At 46.2% G+C, this 26,197-nt stretch overlaps 1 protein-coding gene across 1 annotated transcript; it reads right to left on the reverse strand.

Moving 5' to 3' along the window:
- Window positions 1–300: 300 nt before the first annotated feature.
- Window positions 301–26,153, reverse strand: LOC119464180 (calmodulin-like). The gene is given in 6 exon segments (XM_037725038.2): window positions 301–3,247; window positions 7,416–7,599; window positions 7,601–7,659; window positions 14,705–14,848; window positions 19,604–19,634; window positions 25,971–26,153. Coding segments are annotated over 6 exon segments (450 nt in total). The 5' UTR covers window positions 25,974–26,153; the 3' UTR covers window positions 301–3,218.
- Between the last annotated feature and the right edge of the window lie 44 nt (window positions 26,154–26,197).

The raw sequence follows: 26,197 nt of genomic DNA on the forward strand, positions 1-26,197 counted from the left end.
CTTTCTGTGGCCAGCAAGTATCTTAAGGTGCACAAGAAAGAGGTACAACACTAGGGCAAAATGATTCACGTTTGTTTTTGGTGGCCAACATCACGAAGAGCTTGCGCCAAAGAAAAAAAAAAAATTGCCCCGACCTTTTTGACAAATAGGCCGTTACTATGGTATCTGCACTGCCACCACAAGCTGTGCTCGTGGAAAAAACAAAACAAAAAACTGCAGTGTTCACAAAACGGCAAGTTACGACTCCATCCAGTTGGCAGCAGATCCTCTACCCCTGAGCATCGATCCAAACCACCCAAAAAAGGTGAAGCATTGTTTATTGAAAAACTCTTCCGCTCTCAGAGTACACCGCACTTTGCCATGCCTTTTTTTATTCGTTCCCCTTTTATAACCTCGCATTAAGCAACCATCGCTCGAAATTACAATGCATCATATATCCTGTGGGTGTCCGCATTTAACGTATATTTTTTTCTTCAAGTGCGCGATGTATAAGTTCATTCAGGAAAGGAGAGGGTAGTGTGTTATCGGAGCACCAAGCACACGAACTAACCAAGGCGACTGGATATGAGAGATCTTCGAAGACTGTTTGACAGAGGATCTGGGCGCAGGAAAAGGGGAGGGGCAGAGGATTAAAGTGTGTGTTTGTGTTGGGTGAAAAATCCTCAAAAATGGATTTCAGGAAGTTGATGGAGCAAGAGAAAGGCCTTGAAAAGCGTTTTGAAATAAGCGAGTTTCTCGTGTCTAGACCTACCAAAGGTGGAAGAGTTTTTGCACGACAAGGCCTCCAAAGACCCCGGAAAAAAGAGAGTCCTTCCCCACCACATTTGGACGACGCACTGACGAGATTGAACCTAGCGTTGAGAAGCCAAACATGATCATCATGCACTTGGCAACGATATGGCTCGAGGCGTGCATCACCACAATATTACTTCTTTGCAGGGGAAAAAAAAAAAAAAAAAAACAAATTTAGGACTTGCTGTCGCAGAAGCGAGAACACAATAGAATGTTGTCCGCTGGCCAACCCCTCTGTGCACAACCTTATTATGTGCTAGCACGGTTGGGAGCGAGTCCAACGGCGATGCTGTCAGAGGAACAGCAGCATAGCCAACACACGGCTGACAAGCTGTCCGCGAGACATACGAACCTGTGACGAGACAACTCCACCTCTACATAATAATGGCAGCGTTACCGATGCCGCAGGGGCTTATGGACTAAAATTCTAATCAGAAAAAGGTGATCACGAACAAACACGTACCCAGGGAAAAAAAACCAAAAAAAAACAGATGCCACCCCCATCTCCAACAACCTCTGAAATCATGGAATGTTTTTTTCCTTGTCAAAGACCTCAGCCTGCAATTCCAAAGTCGCAAAAAGTGCAAAAATGGGGGTGAAGCAAGCCACATGCTCGCAGAATCCCCCGAAAAAAGAAAAAGAAAGGGGGGGCATCTAACTGACAGATAAGGACTCCTTTGATGGTTACCTGCTTTTAAAAGAAACGGTGGCAAAAACTAAAGGATGAGAGGAGAGGTATTAAACGCAACAGAAAGTGAATTTGACACAATAAATTAACACGTCTGGACAAACAGGTGATAGAAGCAATGCGACGACAACCACAAATGCAATTCTCGGGAAACACGCGATTTGTGCAGGCCTTAGGACACAAGATCCTGCCAAAGTATCCTTTTCCCTCGCACAAACGTGATCAGCACGGTGTCCTGTTCAGGGTCTGACGGATCGGCGACGCAACGCATGAAAGAGAAATGCAGTAAAAATTCAGTAAAGCAAAACAAACATAAGAAAAAAAAATGCTAGAAGAGGTGTGCGCAAGAGCTATTTTGTCCGTCGGACAATAAGAAAATCCCGTCAATCTAAATGCCACCCATGCAAAAAAAAAAAAAAAAAAGCGTGCAAGAAACTAGAACAAAAACATGCCCAAATGACAAAGAAGAGCGTGCAGTTCACCACATTAGTTGGAGTGGCATCAACGCTCAAACCTCAACTTGTGCCAACTTTAGAGAACTGCGCCACATACCCTTTTGACCTCAACTGCCTCCTTTGCATCACACACAATCAGGCATCAGTCTTGGCACACACACCTACGACGTGGAAGGCGATCAAGTGGTGCAAAAAAAAAAAAAAAAAAAGGAACGAAATTTGTTTCTTCCTTGGATGAAAGCAGGCATTACACCAGAGGGGAGAGGTGTAAAAATGCTTGACGTGGAGAGGGGCACAAATCACCGGAACCTTCTGCACAACTAAGAATAAAGAGGTATACAAGCATGGGCGGGACTCAACACCGGCAGGTGGTTGGAATGCCCACCCGATAAGCAAGAACCGAAAGAAGCAAAGAAGCCAGGGAAAGAGCTCCGGCAAACTGGAGGGTGGGAAGTCTAAGCCCAGAATCCAATCCAAGCCTTCACCACTCTCAACCCCGCACCCACACCATCCCCGTCAACCCACACAAGCATGGTCTTCTTGAAAAAGGTTGGGCCACAGGAGCGGCAGGGGTGGGAGTTAGGAGGGGAGGGTCTTAACTTCACCACCTCACACCAACAAGCACATTCTCTATAGTACACACTTTTTTTTTTCAGAGCCATAGATGTACAACCCGCCAAAGACGGGAAAGAGACCGACGGAGTGGGGGTAGCAGGCGTGTGGGGGGGAAAAGTGAAGCGTCGGAAGAGAGGTCAGCGGGTCACAGCCTCCCCCTCCCCTCTTATTTCAGTATCAAACAGGCTGCTTTGGTGGAAAGCCAACACCCTCACAAACACCTTCCCACGGCAGACGTGGCAAGAGACGCTTTGCCAAAAACGCGTTAATTGATGTAAGGCAGGCCTACGATAGGGGGGAACTGAGGCGAGAGGGGTCGATGATTGGCAATAGGTCTCAGCTATGTAGCGTCTCTGCGCTTCAAACAGGTTGTTTCGCGAGATGTGAAACAAGGAAGGGAGAAGTAAAAAAAAAAGGATAAGAAGGAGTGAAGAATGCAAAGGAAATTAAAATAAACCGGGTAAAAAAGGGCGACAAAATTTATATATACTTTTTTTTTCTGTTCCTCTTGCCGTCGGCATTAATTACAAGTGGGGGTGACGGCAGGACTTCCGCGAGGGGAAAAGCCACCGCACGTCAGTTTTTTTTTTTTTCGTCGTCAGCCTCGCGTTACAACAGGACCTCCGTAGTTCTTTTCCCCCTCAACGTTACCCCCCAGGAAAGCCTCTTCACTTCGAAGTCATCATCGTTACAAACTCTGCAAGAGAGAAGAGAAAGATCAGTGTCAGTGTGAAAAGATAAAAACCTGGAAATGCACGTTTGTCACTTTAGTCACATTTACAGACATGCTAGAACATTGTTGAATCCAATGAATATAATAACTGAGCAGGAATTGGTCACTATCTGAGAATGAGAGAAAGTTGAGCGAGTTGGTAGGAATTCATGTTCGAAAAAAGTTAGGCTTGCAGACACGAGTAGATGAAGACTGACAACCACTGTCCGTTCTCTTGTGTCTGTCTGTACGCCTAACTTTTTTCTAACATTGTCACTACCATTACGATAAAGTTGCAGCAGACTGGCCAGCTTCACATTTCTGGCTAACAGCATGGACTTTTAAAGCTAAGCACTTGCACCCAGCAAACACTTCCAAAGAGAACTAAAATTAAGAGCACAAGTTGACAAAACATCAAGGCATGAACAATGCAGGCAGTTATACAAGCATGCAACTCTAAGTAGGCAAGGGAGGTTTAGAGAGATACAAGCATCTGAATGAGGATGTTTGTAGTTCAGGCGCACTATGTACATTGCAGGCTATACTAGCACCATAGCCTCCTATATCCTCCCAAGACACCTTGTACATGAAGACTTCAACTTTTTTCCCCCCGAAATGCACTCAGAAGTGATCACACAAATATTCATTCTGGTTACAAAGTACGGTGCATGTGTAACTGTAAAGCAGTGGTTTACTGTTATTCTTGTCATCCACTTTCGATAAATTTGACAATTGTAATAGACCTCTGTGCCGTCCCAGACGACAGAAAGCAACCTTGAGGAGTCTTTCGAAATACCGGACACGGCATTCACATGGCAATGTTATACACATAGTTCCATCTTTATGTCTGCGTTTAGCCAATAAAATGCAGTTTTTACCATAGTAAACATGAGGAGATAGTTTCCATGTACTTGGAGACTCAGCTTTTGGCATCTAACTGTGGTGTTTAAATTTTAAAAATTGTTTTTCATGTTCATAACATAACAGTATATAAAAACCACATTGAAGAGAGACTATGCCCCATAGCTGTATGCAGGTCTCTAAAGGATATACTTTCTGCACCTGTACAATCCGTTGCCGCCATTCAACCTCCTCGCCTGGCCACCTCACATTTCCATTATGGTCTGACAACACCCTAACAAATGAAATGAGTATAAAGCAGTGGCTGCTAACATTTAAAGTAATAAGTCACTTTCATCTGTGAAGTTGATTACAGGCATATGCTTTCCAGAAAAGTACATCTCACGCGGCCCTTGCAAATTCATTATGCTTTACACTGAATGGACTCATTACAGTTTCGGAATTAAATTACTTTTATACAAAGAAATGCATTGTTCAAGAGTTCACACCATTATGCGCTTCGTACTGAAAGAAATTAAATCTGTTGGCTTTCTCGTTCTGCACATCGTCACCGAAAGTCACAAGATTAATGTGGCCGCAGTTTAACGTGTAGTGCAAATTTCGTCGACTGCATACCGCATCCTGAAAGCTCAGACTGCTGTTATTTTTGTCTTTCGATCAGCGTCATTCGATAATAAACGAGAGAGTGCAAGTTTTGGTGAGTCACCCTGGCAAAAATGGTGCTCAAGTGCTGCAACAATGTGACCTCTACTCTGGCCCTAATCACGAGAAGTTTTGAGATGATCCTAACTTTTTCCGCCCTCTGCTAAAACTTTGCCTTGAAGGTAACCGACGAGAATGACATCAGCAAGATGTTTGCACAGAAGCCGCTGTCACAGATGGTCTAGCTCTAGGTGCAAATGAGGATAATATAATAGACTTCCGTTAATTCGATCCCAACCAAAGGTCCTGGCTGGCACCCTTACATTTCTACGTGACCAAATTTTCGTTATTTCGATCCTAAAATTAGCCTTTACCGAATAATTCAAGCTTCAAGAATAATTCAATAATTCAAGTAACCGCAGTGGCGACACCAACAGCGGCAGCGTCCATCTCGGGATGCGCTTAAGGTACTGGGAATGCGTTGAACATGCGTGATCTCCCATTGAAGATGCCTTACATCGGCCTGACACGGGAAGATTTATACCGAAAATGGTAGTTCAGAACAAATTATTACACTATTTACCCGATTTTGACACGCAGCTTTTTTTCCCCCACAAGAAAATTTGTTCAAAAATTGCTTGGGCGGTGCAATCCGGTACGAAAGTAGTGACTAACAAAACTGAAAACGTTCACAACATCCTACCGTCATCACAAGCTGGTACCATGGATGGTGGCAGAGGAAGTTCGCGCATAGCGTGACGACAACGCACTGCTTTGTGTCTAATTACGAAATCATGTTCAAATGATAAGTTATTTTGCATGTTAAGCTAGTAGCAACAAGTCGCGTCACGTGTTCTTGGCTTCACTAAGTATCGCATGCGTCGCAAAACAAAGTAGGGAAGTCTAGGTTAGGGCCCCGTTTACTATTGTAGAGTCATTTGATAAATGCAGAATGTCATACACACTACGCACTGTAACAAGTATGAAATGTGGTTCTTCATAGAAAGCGTGAAAGTGATGATGGACATTAGATAAATAATGTTCCATTCTCTGAAAGAAATGATAGGTGTTTTTTTTTGCCAAAGTGGGAGGAATGCCGTTTTTCCTGCTAAAAGTATGGTGCGCGTTCGATTTCTGGTTTGTTTAGGAGCTCTATCGCCATTTTTACATTTTTGTACTCTGAACCTAAAACAGTGGTTGCACACTCAATTCAGGGGCGTGTTAGAATCAAGGCAAATAAAGTCGACTTCCGTTAATTTCATCCTAGCCTAGTCGGCACCCAAACTGTGGGCTAAGGGCCCAAACTTATTTGAACGTGACGAGCTAGCCCACCTCATTCCCATGGTGATCCTAACAGTGATTAATGGAAGTGCCTGTCTCAGACGAGCACGTTATCTCCCATCAAAAACACCCATTTTTGGCCTGCCTGGGAAGATTTTCAAGCAATAACCATAGCTCACAATGTCTGGTCATGCTATTTACCATCTTCTAACACACACCTTTATTTTTTATTTTTTTGGGAGATTGGGCTGAAAATTGCCTGTGCGGTGCAATCGGACATGAAACCAAAACTGCCTTTGTGGTGATGGTATGTTTTACAGCATAACACAAATGTATTGCGGCGAAGCTGACTTTAGGTAACCAGCCATTAATGTGCAGCACATTAGACCCTTGCCCATTTTGCTTAAAAACTCTCTTGAGCATTACCTTTCTACTTTGTTTTGAAGCATTAATGTAATTTCTACATCAGTTTTTCAATTTGGACACAAAAAATGAACGTGCGTTCAATTCGGGGTCATGTTAGATCAGGATAATACTGCCAAACGAATCAGCAGTGTGTTGAAGCGTTTTTTTCTGAATCTTAATTTGACCTGCCAGATAACAAGATCAATATTGTCGGTCCTGTCAGGGTCGAATTAACGGTAGTTGACTGCACTTGTGTTTGTGTTGCACTTTTCAAAAGTTCATAATGAATGGAATTCTGGGGTATTATGTGCCAAAACCACGATTTGATTATGAGGCAGACCGTAGTGGGCACTCCGGAATAATTTTAACCACCAGGGGATCTTTAGTGTGCCTTCGATGCACAGGACACGGGCGTTTTTGCATTTCGCCCCCCTGAGATGCGGTCGGCGTGACCGGGATTTGATACCACGACCTCGTGCTTAGCAAAACACCACCATAACCGTTAGGCCACCGTGGGCAGGTCAAAGGTCATATTGCTTGGCCAGCACATAATACACAGCTTCAATATGTACACATGAAAGGAAGCATCTTAGGATAAATGAACATAATGTATTGTGACCGAGTTTGCTCATATCAGCGTAGGTATTGCTGGCACTAAAATTCAGTAAAGCTTTAGAAGCTCAAAAAAAAAAAGAAAAAAAAGAAAAAAGGGTCAACTCTAGTGGGGGCTGCACTAAAGCGTCGTGTGCTCCATTCAGGGCTGGCACCGTCCGAACTAGGTGCGACGGGCGATGCCCTGCACTTTTCGTGCTGATGGAGCAGGCATGAAAGTGTATGGGAGGCTATGCTAGCACAGACTGCTCTCGAGTTAACATACTGTAAACAGTGCAAACTTCATGAACACCCCAGTATAGCCAGACCGCACAATACCACACTGCCTGGGCGAACAACAACCACAACTCACCTTCATAGTTCACCTGTCCATCACCGTCGATGTCGGCCTCGCGGATCATCTCGTCCACCTCCTCGTCGGTGAGCTTCTCGCCAAGGTTGGTCATGACGTGGCGTAGCTCGGCCGCCGAGATGAACCCGTTGCCGTCCTTGTCGAAGACCCGGAACGCTTCACGGATCTCTTCCTCACTGTCCTGTGTCCTTCATCTTGCGCGCCATCATGGTCAGGAACTCGGGGAAGTCAATCGTCCCATTGCCTGCGCAGTTACACAAGAGCTCCCTTTAACCTTCAGGCAGGCCCAGTTCCATATTGTTACCTACTAGCACCGACAATGACTTCATCATGGTCACCCGCCTGTTTAAACCCCAATTCCCCCCCACAGGTGTCCATTTTCTCATGCATCATTACAGCTCATCCCCTGCCACCCCAAGTGTCTCCCTGGCCTTGGTGCTCATTATGTTAACTCTAACATGCACTAGAAATTATGTGCTCTACACATTATAAGACCGGCCAAATTCAACTAGCTCTTGGCAAATCAGTTCTGCGGAATCCCTCAAGGTGGAGGAAGTACCATAAAAGGGAACAACTGTCGTCCACCCGAATACAGCATGAAGCTACAAAGGAAACCCAAACAAGTTTATAGAAAAAAAGCGCGAGAGAGCTTGTTGAGGGTTGTTCGTTTCTTTTACTGTGAACCAGTCTACCTTTGTTACGGCTTCGAAAAACTTTTCTTTATCAAGAACAAGTTTGTAGTAGAATATGGCGCGGGAAAAAGACAGAATTGATCTTGAGAAATATGGGATAATGGTCTGTAGTTTCGTGCTACATTAGAGTGGATCCCGACAAACTTTTCTTGAACTGCGAGGCATCCTTTTTGAAAAACCCATATGGGTTTCCTTCGTAGTTTCGTGCTACATTCGGGTGGATGACAATTTTTCCCTCAACTGGCTCTTCATCTGTACAAGAACACCCCTACCCTAATCTGCCCTCTGATCCATGCTGCCATCTTCCGATCTCTTATATGTCATGCCTATCATTTTCCATTCACCATTTGCTGCATGGTTAGCCCTTAGATTCTCGAGCTTTGTTCTCAAGGTTTTGGTGTTGTTTGCCAAGTTCAAACCACGTATCCATACTCGTGCAGCAACCGGGTGCAGCAACTCCGTTGCTGCATGAATATGGATACGTGGTTGGCTGCATACACAGAAACATACATGGCAGCACTTTGCTTTTACTGTCTCCGGCCAATTTCTAGGCAAAGAAATGTGAAGAATCATTGAACGCTATAAAATAATAATACACTGTCCTCCAGATTTTTTTACACGAAAAGTGCAGAGCCTTCCTATTACAGTAGAACCCCGCTGTTACGTTCCCGGGTGCTGCGTTTTCCCGGCTGTTACGTCGTTTTCGGCCGGTGCCGGCACAGCTCCCATAGAACCCAATGCATTGGTAACCCCGCTGTTACGTCGCAACTGCGGGACCATTCCCGCATCATACGTTGCGAACTGCCACCCCGCACCGGCCCGAGCGGCCATTTTGACTTCATGTCACTTGGCTTGGTTACTTGACAATGGCATTGGCCGCCCAAAGTGCCAGGGGCAACACTTATGAAGTATTTTCGGTTTCCGCCAGCAAAAGTATGGCCCTTGTGATCCGTATTTGCTATCTAAAGACGGTGTCTATGATGCATTGCAGCCCTAAAATTGGTTTTGGCTCATAGATGTTCCGTAAAGTCCAAGGGTGATAACGCCGTCACCGCGCGCCGTATGCGTGAGTGAAAGCGTGCGAGGGGAGCAGACGACTGCGCCTAAATCTAAACCTAGAACGAAAAGAAGGGAGGAAGCGCGCTTCCTTCCGTTGCGCTCGAGGCACCGGCAAGGGAGTGAGGGGGGAGGGATAGTGGGCAGCGTCTGGTCTCTGGCATCAACTGCGTACTGCGCGGCGGCGCCGTATCTTGAAAGCGATCTGTGTGGGCAGAGTCTACGCAGTGTAGGTGCGTCGGCGGCTCGTAGCTTTGTGCGTGCTGTGTGCTCCCGGCGCTCAGTTTGTGTTGAAGCGATACAACAGCACGAAGGTCACTTCGCTCGCTTCTGCAGCGGTGCTTAAATTCCTCACGCCAGCGTTTGACATTGCATGTCCGTGCTCATTTAGTGTGATGTGTTTATGTTTGCCTGTGGGCGCTGACAGCATGCTTGTTAATATAGTTAATAAGCGACTGTTTACACGTTTACACGGGTGATAAAACTACTATTCTTACTTTGTATAGCTGTCTACTAATTTGTTATCGCAATTGACACTTCGGCTGCCGGGCAAAACTACAACTTTTTTTCACACGCAAGAATTAAAATATCGTGTGCAGTTCAACACTACTCCTCCATTGCTCAATGTTTCCGGTTTCCCGGCTCTTGCGTTTTTTTTTTTTTTTTTGTTAAGGTCCCGTGAGAAATGTATCAACGGGGTTCTACTGTATAAGTGTAAAAAGCACGAACTGTCAGGAAACAGATCTCGCGCTCAACGATACAATTTAGTTTGGCACTTCCACTGGTACTTCATGTGTGCAGAATTGACTAGCAGAATGCAGAATTTGCTTAAACAGAAGGGATACTTCTTTTTTATTGAGCTTTCATAATGAAAGTGGCGCTTCCTCTTTGCGGCTTGCGCTTCACTGGTCACAGATACCAAATACACAAAGCGGTATTGTCAAGCGATTAAGTGTAAAAGCTTGGGTGAGTTGATTCAAAATCGACACGTCTACACAATGCAAAGGACAAGGACTGAAGAAAGAACAACACAGGCGCCTGTGTTGTGTTCTATCTGTCCTCGTCCTTTGCACTGTATAGACATGTCAATATTCTCAAGCTATCACTTTTAGAGACCACTATCACTTTATACGCAATGCCTCACGACTTCATGTGTACCATAGAGCTGGAAGAATGCCAACATTATACTAATCCATAAGAAGGGAGACATTAAATAATTGAGTGGTAGAGCCATTAGCTTGCTTTCAGTATCGTTTAAAATATTAGCCAAGATAATTTCCAATAGAATCGGGGCAACACATGACTTCTGCCAACCAAGAGAACAGGCTGGCTTCAGGAAGGGATATTCTACAATGGATTATATCCATGTCATCAATCAGGTAATCGAGAAATCTGCAGAGTATAATCAACCTCTCTACATGGCTTTCATAGATTATGAAAAGGCATTTGATTCAGTAGAGATACCAGCAGTTATTGTGTAATCAAGGAGTACAGGAGGCATACGTGAATATTTACAAGGATTCCACAGCTACCTTGGTTCTCCACAAGAAAAGTAGAAAGTTGCCTATCAACAAAGGGGTCAAGCAAGGAAACTCTCCAATGCTATTCACTGCATGCTTAGAAGTATTCAAGCTCTTAGACTGGGAAGGCTTAGGAGTGAGGATCAACGGAGAATATCTCCGCAACCTTCGGTTTGCAGATGACATTGTCCTACTCAGCAACAATGGAGACGAATTACAGCAAATGATTGAAGACCTTAATCGAGAAAGTGTAAGAATTGGGTTGAAGATGAATATACAGAAGACAAAGATAACGTTCAATAGCCTGGCAAGGAAATGAATTCAGGATCGCCAGTCAGCCTCTAGAGTCTGTAAAGGAGTAAGTTTATCTAGGTCAATTGCTCACAAATTTACAGAAGAATAAAATTGGGTTGGAGTGCATACGGCAGGCATTGCCAAATCCTGACTGGGAGCGTACCACTGTCGTTGAAAAGAAAAGTGTACATTCATTGCATTCTACCGGTGCTGGACCACACAGAGCAGTGAAACGGAAAATGTTAGGCCTAACGTTAAGAGACAGAAAGAGAGCGGTGTGGATCGGAGAGCAAACAAGGATAGCAGATATTCTAGTTGGCATCAGAAAAAGAAAAAAAAAAAATGGAGCTGGGCAGGCCATGTAATGTGTAGCATGGATAACCGGCGGACCATTAAGAGTTACAGAATGGATACCAAGAGAAGGTAAACACAGTCGAGGACGGCAGAAAACTAACTAGGTGGGGTGATGAAGTTAGGAAATTTGCAGGCACAAATTGGAATCGGATAGCGCAAGACAGGGGTAATTGGCGATCGCAAGGAGAGGCCTTCGTCCTGCAGTGGACAAATATAGGCTGATGATGGTGATCACTTTCACAAGATTATACGGGACTGCATCGGACTGGCCGAAATATGCAGTCAAGACCCCCATACTAGAGCCGAATTTGCACGAAATCTCGTGAAAGTGATCGTAGTCAAGCACGAAATTAACTCTTGGCAATTAACCTTCAAGAAAACGTGCTCAGCTGCCATTTCGCGTTGGCGACAATGCTGCGTCTAACGAGTCCGACGGTAGGCTGTTGCCAATGCCGCAAACGCAATTTTCGAACCCATTTTCTTGGACAAAAAGGAGCAAGCTAAATTCGTGTAAATATGGTCCTCCAGTTCCAAGTCAGCGTTTGTGTGTATTGTTTTTTTTCTACTTTCCGGCGCTGTCTTAAATTTCGAAAATGAAACTAGTTTACCCACACAAAGGCAAGGATTTCCTGTCACCAAACAAATGGCTTCCAGCGATATTTATGCCTTTGCTGCCACCTACGACATGAACATCGGTGACAATTTGTTTTAGAGTGCAGCTCTCGGGTGCCCGTTCCTGCAGAGAGCATCGGCGTAACCAAACGAACGAACACGGTGAAAGATGAAAGCGAACGTTAAGCACAGCGGGGGGATGAAAGACGCGACGAGGCAAGTGGAGGAGGAGGGTATGGCAAAAAGATTAGAAGAAAAGCATTGTGCAGCGACGATAGCTACCAGATGGCGCCAGAGTAGCGCCCGTTGCCCGAGAGGCCTGTCAGCGGAGGCTTCTGTGAATTGCGCCCACGCGACACCCACGCGCTGGCTCTCGCAATCTCCAGATTAGCGAGGCAGTCGCGCCACACCGTTTGTAACATGCTGCACGAGAGATTGTCTGCGCCAGCCAATATACCGCGAAATGGAAACATGTATAGAGCTGCGCTCAAATTGAGCATTAGGGAGTATCGTAATCGTCGGTGATTTTTTTTCAGCCAGGACAATGGCCAATAGAATAAACTGTGACAAGCGACAACTACTGTCAGACCTCTAGCACGAATGAGAGCTGCGATACAAGGCAAGTTCAGCTCGCAGCCCACAGCCTCCGACGGCCGCTGCAGTGCCCGACATGGAGTGACTGCATCCGTTGCTTTGCAGGCTGGATGCCGTGAATAGCTGCCAATTTTCCTTTTTGTACGAAATGATGCAACAACAAATAAAGTTTTCTCAAACGATGCATTTTGCAATGGTCAACGGCTTCTTTTGAAGCACCGCATGTTAAGGCTTTGAAGCAAAGTGGTTTAGTCCTTGCAGCATATTTGGCACCTGCTCAGCACCGAGTCAACAGAGCGTGGCGCAACACACTATTGTGGTAATGCCCCTCAGTTGGAAGCTCACTGCTAGTGTGTTCATTGAAGAAAAAGTATTTTCGCACTTAACGCAAGTGGCCGGGAGAGCATGCACGCATCGCCGCAGCAAAGTACGTTGTACGAGCATCATCTAGACAAATTGTAAATTTTGTTCCACTCCTGTATCAAGAAACATGTGTTCCGATGTACTTGTGCATTTGTGAATACGAATGAACCATACGTTTCAATCACCTTGACCCCTTCTAAAAGCAAAGTAGAGCTGAAAGGGACCAGAGTTGTCCATGCATTCCATGTCTGCATATTTCAACATTTTGAATTAGTGCCGAGATTTAGGCTAGTTAGCACAGTGAAACCTCATTAATTCTGATTTCACAGAAGTGGAAAGAGTGTCAGAATTAACTGAATGTCGAATTATTGTATGTACAGTCAACGTTGATATTTCAGACTCCCTAGAGGTCGCGAAAACATCCGAAAGCATGAATGCATGCTCTTTACTGCCCCCAAGGGCTCAATTCGCCACAGAAACATGAAAAATAGCTCTGAAGGCCTGCCAGTACACATATATTAGGCGTGTTGGTGCTCATACTGTGGCAGGAGGTGGCAGATGCGCATCTGTACGAGTAAAGAATACATATGTGTCCCATGACAGTGGCCCCTTTCCATTCTTGATATCCTTCAACACAATACACTGCATGTGCTTGCCTGCGTAACACCACCGTAATGCTGTGAAGAATCTTGGGAACCAGTAATATGCAACGCTTGACCCTTGCTGTACTTTCTGCACTTCAAAGCCATCCACGAGGATGACAAAAGTGGAGTCGGTGCCATTGCTGACGGTGGCACATACTTTCAATGAAAAACAAGCCACCGAACAGCGGGAAGCTTGGTAGAGAATGTCGAAGCAGCTAGGCCTAGCAATGCCATGGTGACAACAGCAGCTCGATCAACGTGCGAGAGCACTGGCTCCATGCAGAGAGATAAAAACTGCAATGGTGGTGGCTTCAATTAATGCCACCTCTAACCTGTAGTCACGACAAAAAAATTGGACCAGCAAAGGTTTCACATCATCTGATCTTTCAGACATCCTTATCCGATTGGCTCTATGGGATTTGTGGAAAGCGTCTGAATTATCAGTTATGTCTAAAAAATCAGTCGACTGTATGAAGAAAACAGACAAATGCTTACTATGCCAGTCCGCCTTTATCTACTGGATAAGTCTGCAACCCCCGCCTCTATTTCACACAAAATCAGGGTGGAAGTTGCAATTTGTTATCTTGCGACTTACAAGCGCTCACAACGGTGAGAGCCTCGCGACTATCTTTGCAGAGCGACTGGTGCAAAACCAGCACCTTTGTCCAAGGAAATGTGCTTTTCACCCCCGCACGAGCACTCCGATTTTTTTTTCACCAGGGAGCTGGTCGGCAACAGCCTGTCCGACCATAGTGACGTAGCCAGCGGGTTTGACGTACGTCAGTGCGCTGTAGTATTTATTAAGCTTCATCCTCACGGCTTTTCCTGCGCGACATCGTGAGCTATCTACACCGAGGCAAAATGAAATTAGTGCTTGTTGCAACCGCTGCAGACTGATCTGCTGTCGCTACAGACACGATCACATATGGTAGCCAAGCAGTTTTGAAGGTGCACGACCAACGCAGGTCATGTGCAGTGATAAACCACTGCCTCCAAATCAGCCGGTGCACGTGCCGTCACATTCCTGTATGGTTCCCACCGAGGACTATGGCGACTAGAACACCTATCTTGCAACTCCAACCCATTTTTTTATGGGTCAAACTGAGCAACGCAAGCACCTGTGAGTAACCTGCACAGCTGCAAGTGCCATTAAAGCTCACCGTCAGCGTCGACTTCGTTGATCATGTCCTGAAGCTCCGCTTCCGTGGGGTTCTGGCCCAGTGACCTCATCACCGTCCCAAGCTCCTTGGTTGTGATTGTGCCGTCACCATCCTTGTCAAACAGCGAGAATGCCTCTTTGAATTCTGCACAGACACAGAGGGAGCAGGAAAAAAAAAATTAAAGTGAGATCCCTAGAAAATAAGTTGTCAGCTCTGAAGCATCAGTTAATTCGCAGAGGGAACATGTGCAAGACTCAAGATAGCTGCAGTCGCTTCCTTGCCCGGAAATTTATCTACCAAAATTAACAGAGAATGGTACCAATAGCTGCGAGCCAGGAAAACTGACAAGCCTGCAAGTTGGCAGAAATTCAACACGTGCTCGCTCAATAATACAACCGTCTGAGCGCCAGGAGTTGCTTTGCTAAGACATCAGGTAAACATGTCGCGCAAATAATGGATGCATACTTCTAAATGATGCAAAACAACACACCACAGACAGACATAATGCCCGTAAGGCAGCATGAAATCTCTGGCACCGCCACGAGCAGAACTAGCGAAGTTTTTGTTTTCGCTACGTTGCCAGTGCATCCTTGAAACGCAGTAGTGAAACGGCTTAATCCTTAGTCCTAGTCAATTCAGCACTTGCCGGCCAAGCAGCCAGGGCTGGTGAGCTAGATATTTGCGTGCCTCAGGCGTCCAACGGTTCTAGCTTAGCAAAATTAATAGTGATAGTGTCTCAATGCCGGCCGATGCGATCATCACACCAGAAGGCTACGAAGGCGCTGCTGAAGTACCTCTGGACAAGCAACCTGTTTGATCGACTGACACTCCTGCGTTCCTTTGTGTATGAGGTTTTTGTCAATTTTTTTTATCTCCCTCTCTATGTGTGCAATTTTTCTTTTTCTGTCTCCCCTTACCCCTTCCCCAGTGCAGGGTAGCAAACTGGATATCTACCTTCAGGTTAACCTCCCTGCCTTTCGCATCTCATGTATCTCTCTCTCTATAGTGTCTCGAGCAACTGATTATTTTACAAATTTTTGTCGCTCAGAATCATTTGCCAGCTCCACCCTTGCTGTCTGTGACAACGCAGGCTGCGAAAAGTGAGAAAAGTGCCACAATGAATGTTGCAAACCCGCAATCAGTCACGGAAATCAGTCGAGCTCTACAAGTTGCTGGGATATGAAAATTTCATGCAAGCTCCGACTGTACTTTCATATGTCTATAGGGACGGCATGAAAATGGCAAAAAACTTGCTAATGCAGCCGAATGTAAACTCATGCGCTCAGCACCTCGTTCACAAGCTTTCCCGGCCACTTGCTAAATTGAACATTTTTCTGCCACGGTATATGTATACGCTTTTGTTTTTCAGACTTTCGATTATTTACAATCCCCACCTGAGTCTGAATAACGTGTCGGCTACTGTAAATGACCTTATATTAGTGCACATACTTTATTTCTGTTGGGTCCCCCAAACTGCATCCTCATCTTATAATCGTGACTGCATCAAAACCACATATGGCAAATTACATTTTTTACAAAAATGCAGGTAGCTGCTCGACGAAGTGTACAAGATGGGGTGTGCTTTTAAAATCAACTGTGGCAGACTGCAACTTTGCATCTAACCCGCGAAATTTAGATGGCCGTTTCAGCATACAAGGGCATTCAATAGCGAGCTTGTCTTGTGAACAAGATCAAGCATGTCACATTCAGTGTGGGCAGAAAAAGACAACTTCACTGGTGTGAATCATTGCAGAAGGCAAAGGCATAGACATGGACGAGTTTCCTAATGTTACTTTTCAAGAACTGCAGAAAATGCTGAGCAGTGAAGGAGTGTCAACAGTCTTCTGCTCTTTCTTCCTATACTATGCCCGTTTACAAATATGCAGCCAACGCCTTTACTGTAGTTTGACATCCGTTGTCAGTTTGACACAGTGCATAATTTACTTCCGAAGACTGACAGAAGAAAGGGGAAAGGCAGGGAGGTCAACAAGAATGAAATATTCGGTTTGCTACGCTACACTGGGTAATTGAAGTGAGAGGTAGAAAGATAAGAGAGAGGGGAGCGCACGATCACAGCTGGTCACTTTCACTGCAGACTATCACAGCACAGTATCACTTGCAGCACAGCGAACACCAACTTAGGCTACAGGTGTTTGTGCAGGTACTGCCCTTAACAGTATCTTCGTTGCCCTCGGCTACAATGGTCAATAAGGTCGGTATTCCAAAACGGTTTGCCGATAATGGTCACAATCGACTGCGGGCTTATGTTGACTAACAGAATATGTGAAATATGTGAATAATTGCGTCTTCCAAAAGCAGACTGCAAAATTCTTTGTTGTATCAATCTTTGTTGTTGGCAGCCTTCATATGAGCGGTCAACGACCACGAGACAAGAAAATTCTCACCACGAATGTCGGCATTAATGCAATTAGCAGTGAAAGAATGCAGCTGTATTGCCGACGCTGAAATGTGTCATTTATGTGGCACGTACGCAACCAAGTTCCTCGCCCGCGCTTCCTTACTGGACAGCCTGCGCCACCTAGTGGTGCTGCCGCAAGGTCTGTGCACGGAGCATGCGTAAATACATATACACAGACAAGATTGTCTGAACGTATACGATGCGAGTTTAATTCCGCCCAGCACTGATGAACCTTTAGAGAATCCTTTTCGTCGCTGAAGAGCGCCACAAACCCAGCGACCCGAGTTCGCGTGAAAGAGGCTCACTGAAGAGCGACAACATACCCAGGGACCCAAGTTGGTCCAACGGTTGGTTTCGAACCCGGCTCCCTCAGCGCAGCAGCCGGATGCTCTACCCATTAGACCATGGACTACCCAGTGACCCAAGTTTGCGGGAAAATGGTTAGAGACACCAACAGAAGGCTACCGGAAAGCAATCGAAGTATGCCAAGAATGCCGATCCACTAGATGTTTATGCATATTAGGAGCAGTACCAAAAGATTTTTGGTTAAAGGTGCAAAACAATCACAAACGAAGCATACATATGCCAACCAAGGAATAAAGAGTTTTTCATGCCTGCAGCCGATCAGTATTATATGCATTAACGATGTTATTAGATACAGATATGTCTTCATGAATTTTTTTTCATATGAGCTGTCAAGAGCCTCCCGTGGTCATCGGAAGCTTATCACATTGTCACAGGAGGCATCAAGTGAAATGCTAACAGTGATAATTACTTGGTGGGTTTGGTGTCTGGTTCTCACACGCAATTTTTTCACTAACTACTATACAAGACAGAAAACAGCTTCTTGCGCTGGCTTTACATGCAAAAGGGCACGCAACAAACAACTCTTAGGCCTCATTTGCAAGAAATAGAACGTTAATCCTGTCATGGGCTACCACCGAGAGCGAAGCGGTGCCGGTGGGGCCCCCCCCCCCCCCCCCTCAGGAGAGGGTTGAGCGGGGGCGAGTGGCTAGCATGACTGTTACAAAGCAGTTAGAGTGCAACAAGCAGTATTTCAAACTAAAGCTACTTCAGCATACCGTTATGACCAGGTGTCAAGGTTAACCTTAAAATTTGTTAGAGGTCATGAGGAAAGTAAAATTGAACAGGGACAAGAACTTTAAAATTCTAGGTCAGAAATGTGCTCGTTACCAACTACTTGAGCAGGAAATCGCTTCAAGAGAAGCTTCCCTATGTTTTTGGTTTAGGTTGCAATAGAAGAAATCAGTGGCAAGAGGAAGAAAAAAGATCCAAGGCTTTCTGGCTCAAAGGTACCACTGGATTATTTTCAGATTTCTTTCATGCTGGTTACCAGGCCAATAACCTGAGCATTGTGATAGCATGCACTTTGACCTCCAATTTAGAGACAAATGGGCTTGCCCAATGCTTGAATCATACCTTACTGAGAACCGGAATGATTTTATTTGTGGGGTTTAACATCTAAAGAGCCCCTCACCAGGACCCATTGAGAGTTTTGGTAATACTCAGGAAGTTGAAGGGCACTGTCTAGAGAGCAATTTACCAAAATAATTTTTGAAACTTTCGTTATCAAGGGACATAGGAGTAACTGAAATGCCACATTGCCATGCTGTCAGGAGACAAGCTTCACTTCCAACACAGACTTCGGCCTCGAATAGCATCTGCAAGCGACATCTCTGCCTTCTCCCACACTGCAGCCGAGGGACCGGGTCACGGTTACCGCGCTTTCATTTTCTTGCTGCATGGCGCACTCCCAGTGGCAGTATTGTGCATTCTGCATTGGACAATTTACTAAGGTCAAGTGCCATAAACGGGGAAGTTGCAGGCAGCGAGTCCGTTGTGCGGCCTTGACTCTCTGGCTGAAAGCGGTGCTCCCTCAAGAAGAAGGGCACGCTGACTTTTTGGAATTTCAACTGCTTTCGCACCATGCAGCCCTTCGCTACTTTGCAGACAGGGTTGCCACCATGTGATCTACATGCCACACACTTGTCTGCCTGCAGTGCACAAACATGATGAGAGGTTCTTTAAGGCAACACTCGCACTGTGAGAGACACTGTGGTAAAGGTCTCCAAATTTTCACCACCTGGAGTTATCGTGCACCTAAATGTAGGTACACGAGTGCTTTTGTATCTTGATCCCAGTGAAATGCCAGCTGCTGCCACCTGCGAATTCATGCTCGGCAGCAGTACACCAAAGCCACAGCAGAGCTGCCGCGGCAGGTTAATGCGAGAAGTGCCTAGATCTCTCCTCACATTGTCCTAAAGCCCGAGTGAAAATTCTGAATGCATACAGTACCGTCCTCAATCTTGCACTTTGGGACAAACTCTATCAAGGGCTAGGTTGTGCTACAATTGAGGTCACTGAATCATTAGCGGCAATTTAATCAGCAACGCCTCAAGCCACTTGCTCCTTGTCATGGTAGATGTGTGTGTGTATCTGATAGGTCAACTTGTACTCACCCGCAATCTGTTCCTCTGTGAGTTGGTCAGCCTGAACAAAGAAAGCAAAGAAAAAAATATCAAAACACATAGAAGATCTTGCATTGGGCAGAGATACCAATGCAATGTGCACGGCATTCTAGAATGATTGGCTACAGCAGCACGCGTTTCCTACTTACAGTTGGAAACAATGGTACTGAACACATTGCTGAAGACTCCTGCCAGGCAATGCTTCATTTCATTCAAAACCAGTGGCTGAAGCTTGCAAATAGCCAAAAGTGGGAATTTTTTGAAAGCCTAACGTGTGTGAGGCAGGCATTGCCAATAGGAACAGATGCAATCGGAACAAAGCGATGTCCTTAGCATGGTTTGCCTGGGAAGGAAACTACACGGCACATGTTCATGACTATCCCCCCCACACACAGGCCAACGCATCGAGATTTGCGATGCACAATTATCCCTGAGCCAGCGTTTTATCGTGCAATGATTATTTTTCATCTTCCATTCTTCTTGACCCCTCGTTAGTGCTGGGCATGATGCCAAGCTTTTGTTATTGTCAATATTGGTCACTCGCTCCTACCAATGATAAATGAACAAAATAGTAGGAAAATAGTGCATACATATGTGGCTGCAAGATAGTGTTCAATGTAATCTCCATTTAGTCAAGCCAGCCATACAAATGACTGGCCGCTTACAACTATTTTAGCCAAACACGAACAGGTGAAATAAGGAAAGCATTTCTGATGAAAATTTTAAACAGAACAAACAAAACAGTACAGGTGCAAACTAATGAAACATTAGATATTCAGTAAACTGGATCAGTTAGCGTGACCAATGTTCAAATTTTTTCAGATAAGCATGCTCAGAAGCAAAAATGCACACTTTGTGAACATACAGCACGAAAATTTGCTCGGGAGGTTACCAATTTTCACGCTGCTTTGCGATAACTGCTTTTGCAAACGGACACTATGTCGAAATGTCTACGGCAACACTTCCAGTACACCTTGTTTTGCGAAATGTGGAGCGTTCTTTGAAAAGGCACAAAAACGGTTTCATTATCCTATGCAACCACAGAGGAAGCTGTTTACGTTACATAGGCCTTTGTATTGCTGACGGTGTCGCTATCAGTAAGCGATACTTGTTCTACTTATTGACAATGACTAATTCTCATTGGCAGTTCGTGGTTTTACAAAGCTTAGCACATGCTAGCAAGTTTTAAATATTGTTTTAGCAAAGACCCATTAGAGTGAATTGCAGTCTACGAGACTTGTACTTTCAGCAAATCGGTGAAGAGAATCCAAGTAGCAAAAGATAACGGAAAAATGAGAATATGGACGGACACTAAGAAGCAAAACAAGTGCTACAAAAACAAAATAGAAGCTCCCAATTCTTGCACAGCTGTACGACAGGCTCTCCCGAAACAAAGGCAGCTGTCGCCCTCCCCAAGGACGGCCAAATGAAAACCGTTGCACAGATGGCCAGCCCTCGGCAGCACACGTGACTGTTGCGAGACAGCTATGAAGCATGGCACACAGGAGAATGCCTTCTCTCTTCGGACACTGGAATTACCTTCGTGGTGAACTCCCAAGAACCGTCGCCTGTACATGAAATTACAGATAGCCTTTAATCCATTCTAAAGATAACTTGGAAACAATGTTGTAAAATATTCATCCCGAACATATAAGGTCAGATGCCCATGCAAATGTATGGAAGTGGCTTAGTCATAATATTGCTGTTGACTTTTGAGAAAATTGACCGCTGTGTCCTCACAGCCGAAGAAAACCACCCGTAAGGTCCGTTCGGAATAGTGCTAATGACAGGAAAATACAGGATGCAGTGTGGCCAAATACGTGGCCACCCTCTGCACGATGCTACATTTTGAATTGTGTGTTTAGACAAAGAACACAGTTTCTTACCATTATAAACACCGAGATGCTGACCTTGCCCACACACAGAGAATCTTTCAGCAACTGTGCTATATAAATAATTGCAAGGGTTTTTCACGTTAGTAACATACTAGTAGTCTGCAATAAGAATCAACCTGAAAAGCGATTATGCCCTCAGGAGATCAAGAGAGCTTTAGCTTGTCTTCAAACTTAACAGATTAGGGATTAACAGGAGCTGTGAAAGGCAGTGGCAAAGCTGGTAGCGACCTCTTCGCACACTTTGTCCAACTATAACACATCCAAAAAACGTGTCTGCGAGTGTGCTTGGTGAATGACGATCATAAAAGGACTACATATTAACGACTGTGTCGCTACAAACGCTTTACACTGGCAGTTAAGTAGAATATGGTAAGTCACTGCACTACTAGGGTTTGCGTGCGCTCTGGTTAAACTGCTTCACAAGCAGCTAAAGCAGGTAATACTTCACGGAGAAGCCAAAACACTAGTGTTGCCTAGTGCACTGCCAACTGGTGCTAGCTTATGGCACACAGTGAAGCGACTTGCAAAGACCCCGGGGGCCTCGGCAGGACTGCCTAGCTTCGTGTAGAATCTGCCACCTTGTTTCTGACGCGTAAAAAGAACGACTCGGCAAATATGAAGGACAGGGAGCATGCTGAATTTTAGTTTTGTCTTAAAGTTGGTTTTGATATGCTGGACCTAGCGTCATGACATAATGTCACAACAAGACTGTCATGCAGGAACAATGCTTGGTACGATCTTGTTTGCTCACGAATAGAAGTGTGGTGCACATTTATTCATGCTGCATTTGTGTGCGATAGCCGTGGTGACAGCAGTTAGAGCGGGCCTGTGTATCATACAGTTCCGGAGTACCAGAACCGAAACTGGTTCACAGAGACATTAAATATTACTTAAGGCACTCCGATGCTGGCCACTATGGGTCTAAAGAGTCTCGACCTTGATTTTAACGCAAAAGAATGACGAGTTGGAAGTGCTGTATCGGTACTCTGGTACTCTAACTTTGCAACATCTAGCCAGAAACTTCAGGCACCTGCAATTTGAGATTTGATCTGGAAAGGAAAACTTAGGCCGGTAACAACCTAAGAATGCAGCACCAAGGACCCCCCGTCCTACGTAGATGAACCAGCCAATTATATTCCATTGTTTCCATACCATTGCAATGCAGACAAACTCAACACTGGCCTCAAACTATTTTGGAGGTTCAATAAGGTGGAAACCTAGACCAGTTGGCATAACAGTCCAGATTCTGGAGGACCAGCACTTAGATGGACCACGCAGAAAAGAGCGACACACATTGCACTGACTAGCGACCGTACGAGCGATTCTTCCCTTGAACTGTGCAAACTTGCACATTGCAGTAACTAGCCTACTCCAATGCTAGGGCCTTTCAAACCGATTGGAGGAGATGAAGGAAACATACATTGCTGTAAGTGTAGTGTGACAATGGGGCATTGCTTAATAAGAAAAGGTTAAGCATTTTACTACCTCAGCTGTTACTGCACGAACTAAGAAGTCAATGGACATTCCTAGAGGTCATTCAACTCTTACGAAGCCATTCAAAGGCTTCTGGGAGCTGATGGAAAAAGACAACTGCAGCTGCAAGCAGAGACGGAGGATCTCAAGATGCCCCCGATCCTAGAGTAACAGGAAAAAAAAAAAAAAAAAAAGAACTACACTAGCATTTTTCCAGTGTGCACAACACGCACTATCAGAAATGCCTCGTGTCCGCAAGGCGTCAGCACTTCACCACTACGGACTATGGGGGCGCCACATGCCGCCTTACACCCTCAACCGGCTTTGCCCTGCGACACTAAACTGCCTACACTCTGGCATTCAACTCTTCTCAGGCCATCCACCCGTCCCATTCCGCATAACGGCCTCTTGCTAGAGAGTGGCAGACGGAAAAGAAACACACCCGGCGCTGCAGCACGCGACTGATCTCAGAATGCTCTAGCAGACGGGAAAAAAAAAAAAAAAAAACTCCGCTGGTCCCAGCAGACGAACCGAGACCGTGCAAGGGAGTGGGGGCGTCGCCGAGCCGGTTAGCGTGCTAGGCTAGGCCGTGCTTGCGGCGCGAGCGAGCGAACAATGGTTATAATTAGAAAATCCCGCGGCGCGAACGACTGCGTGCCCGCGCAGTGATACAGTAACACCGCGATTCTGTCCGAGGGAGGGGAGAGAAGGGTAACGCGGAGGAGAGTCCGAAAGCGCGCAAGCTGCGACTCCTCCGCGAGGTGACAGAGTGCGCCGTCCTTTTTGTAGCCGGCGAGTACCGCAGCGTTTTTTTTTTTTTTTTTTTTCCCACAACCTCCGCCACTCGTGCTGCGCACTATGGTCGGCGACCGTTTTATTTCGAGAATTTCGGTCACAGCTCTTGCACGCCGCCAAGCTGGAGAGAACAATCCCCACAAATACCGACGTAGCCGGACAAGGCAGAGGATCATGGGGTCAACATCTCGCGAAGCCCAATACACCGCGTGTGCGCGGTCCCTGCTAGCGCCGACGCGTCGCCTAGCGGAGCATTTTCGGCAGCAATGCAGTTGTGCGCCGGTGCAAGAAATAAAAAAAATTATATAAAACCAGCAATGTATTTTTTTTTTTTGTCACGCGGGATCACTGAAAGCAAGTGCCGCATGACATCTGACAATGCGCAAACACAGTGCAAGAAACAAAATTTTTCCGAGAAAAAAAAAAAAATGCGGCGCACTACTTTCACCGCACTTGTTACCATTGAGGCAGACGACGTGCTGCAGGTGACGTCATGTAGAGACGACATGGATGTGGCAAAACAAGTTAACAGGTGGGATTTGGACGGACTTCTGTCATTGAACACGTAGTGCATTAACCCTTAGATCTGCGATTAGTGGCGTTTCATTGTAAGCCACATGTTCACTTTCCCACAGCAGCATCCCGTCAGCAAAGCAGACGACCCTTGCCGAAGTTTCACCGAAGATCCTGGTTGCAGTACTTTTAAGGTCGCTATCACCTCTGGTTCGGACTACGGTATTACGAAGCCACTTCAATTTTCTTCGAAAGGGCGACACAAGTACACTCGATAAGGCGCCAGTTACAGGACGACATACGTGCGCTAGCAAGTCCACCGCACATCCCACGTACCGTGCGAAGCTACAGTGATAAGCCAACTCGAGTGGGCGTAGCCGCATTCCTCACACCTGCCGTCAAAAGGCGGTGCGGTTGAAAGCGGTTCCTTTTTCTCCCAATGCTTGCAATAACGCACGTCACCGGCCGAGTCGCGCAGCATGGCGCATTCGCGCGCAGGAAGACACGTAGAACCCGCCCCGAAATAAACAAGCTGCGTTTTAAAACACCCTACCCCGCGTCGTCTGCTCCAGTAGAACTCACCGCTGTCGTTCAATTTTTTTTTTTTTAGTATCCTTCCGCGCAACGAACTACAGTAAGATGCGGAAGGCGTAGAAACGCGGTCGCCGGAGGGGAGAGTAGCCGAGGATAGCAAAAAGCCATCCTGCGGATCCGATCGCGTCGGTGTTAATTTCATTCATGAAATACACCACGCAGCAAGAACCCAGGTGCGGCGGGCGTTTGCAGAATCGACCTTTCTCGGGGGGGTGTACAGAAAAACGGCTTTAATCGGTTTAGCCGGCCGCTATTTGCGCAATGCTTCGCAAGCCGGTCGGGCATTTTTTTTTTTTTCTCCTCCCAGCGCAACCAGGGGAAGCAAACTCGATCGCAAGCAGGGCGCGGACGACGCACGTAACCGAAGTCACGGATGCTCGCCATCGTAGTACAGTCTTTCAAGGGTCGGCGTCGAACACAAGACAACGTTCACGGACAATTTGGAACTGCGCCGTTTACGTCGCCGCGGTGGCTTAACGATTTGTTTTCGCTCACCCGGCATTCGAAGTAAGCCTAATGGGTCGACGGCGCACTGCGGCTGGGGTGTGCTGGCTCGCACGGTTACGCCGAACGAGCATCGCCGACGTCCTCCGAAACCGAACGCGCACAAAACAGCAGGACAAACAGTGCAGTTGATCTGCGCCACTGGTAGCGCCCAACGGTGTCATTGACTGCACATCTCTTTTCCTTTCCTTCCACACCCCTTCTTGCGCCCTCCCCGGAAATTAGCGCAAGAAAAAGCAAGAGAAGCGGATCGGCAATTTCTTTTGTTTTCTTTTTTCGGAGGTTGCACACGCGCTTCGAATTCAAGCTTTGCCGTGCAGCGGTGCCCGACCAGCCCATCATCGCTGGCGAGCTATGCATCGTCGTTCGGCAATCGCAGGAGCCAACGCCGATGCTGTCATCATTGGGTCTGCGGCACCGTAGTGGCGTATTCGAAGAGGGAGGGCGGATGGAGGGGGGGGACGGAAACACCAAAGTCGCAGATGCCCGCACGAGCCTCGAAGACGAGAAATACAGGCGCATCGACGTCGCCGATAGATCCGGGAAGGTCGAAAAACCTCGTTCGAGAACAAGAATGGGCTTACCATTGCGGATGAATGTGGATTTCGGAGACTAGCTCGCCAACGGGTATCCGGCTTATGCACACTCGGTTCGACAAACGGCGGACACACTAAAGCGAAAACCTATCGGCCGCACGCGGCTCTCGTTTCCAACGTATCGCTCCGCAGCAACACACCTCCCTGCAATGTCACTTTGCGGAGAAACAAAAGTGAGCCTGACAGCGTGCAGCCGAAAATGCTTAAAGCCTTGC

The sequence above is a fragment of the Dermacentor silvarum genome, chromosome 9 (assembly GCF_013339745.2).
Source record: "Dermacentor silvarum isolate Dsil-2018 chromosome 9, BIME_Dsil_1.4, whole genome shotgun sequence".
NCBI lineage: Eukaryota > Metazoa > Arthropoda > Arachnida > Ixodida > Ixodidae > Dermacentor > Dermacentor silvarum.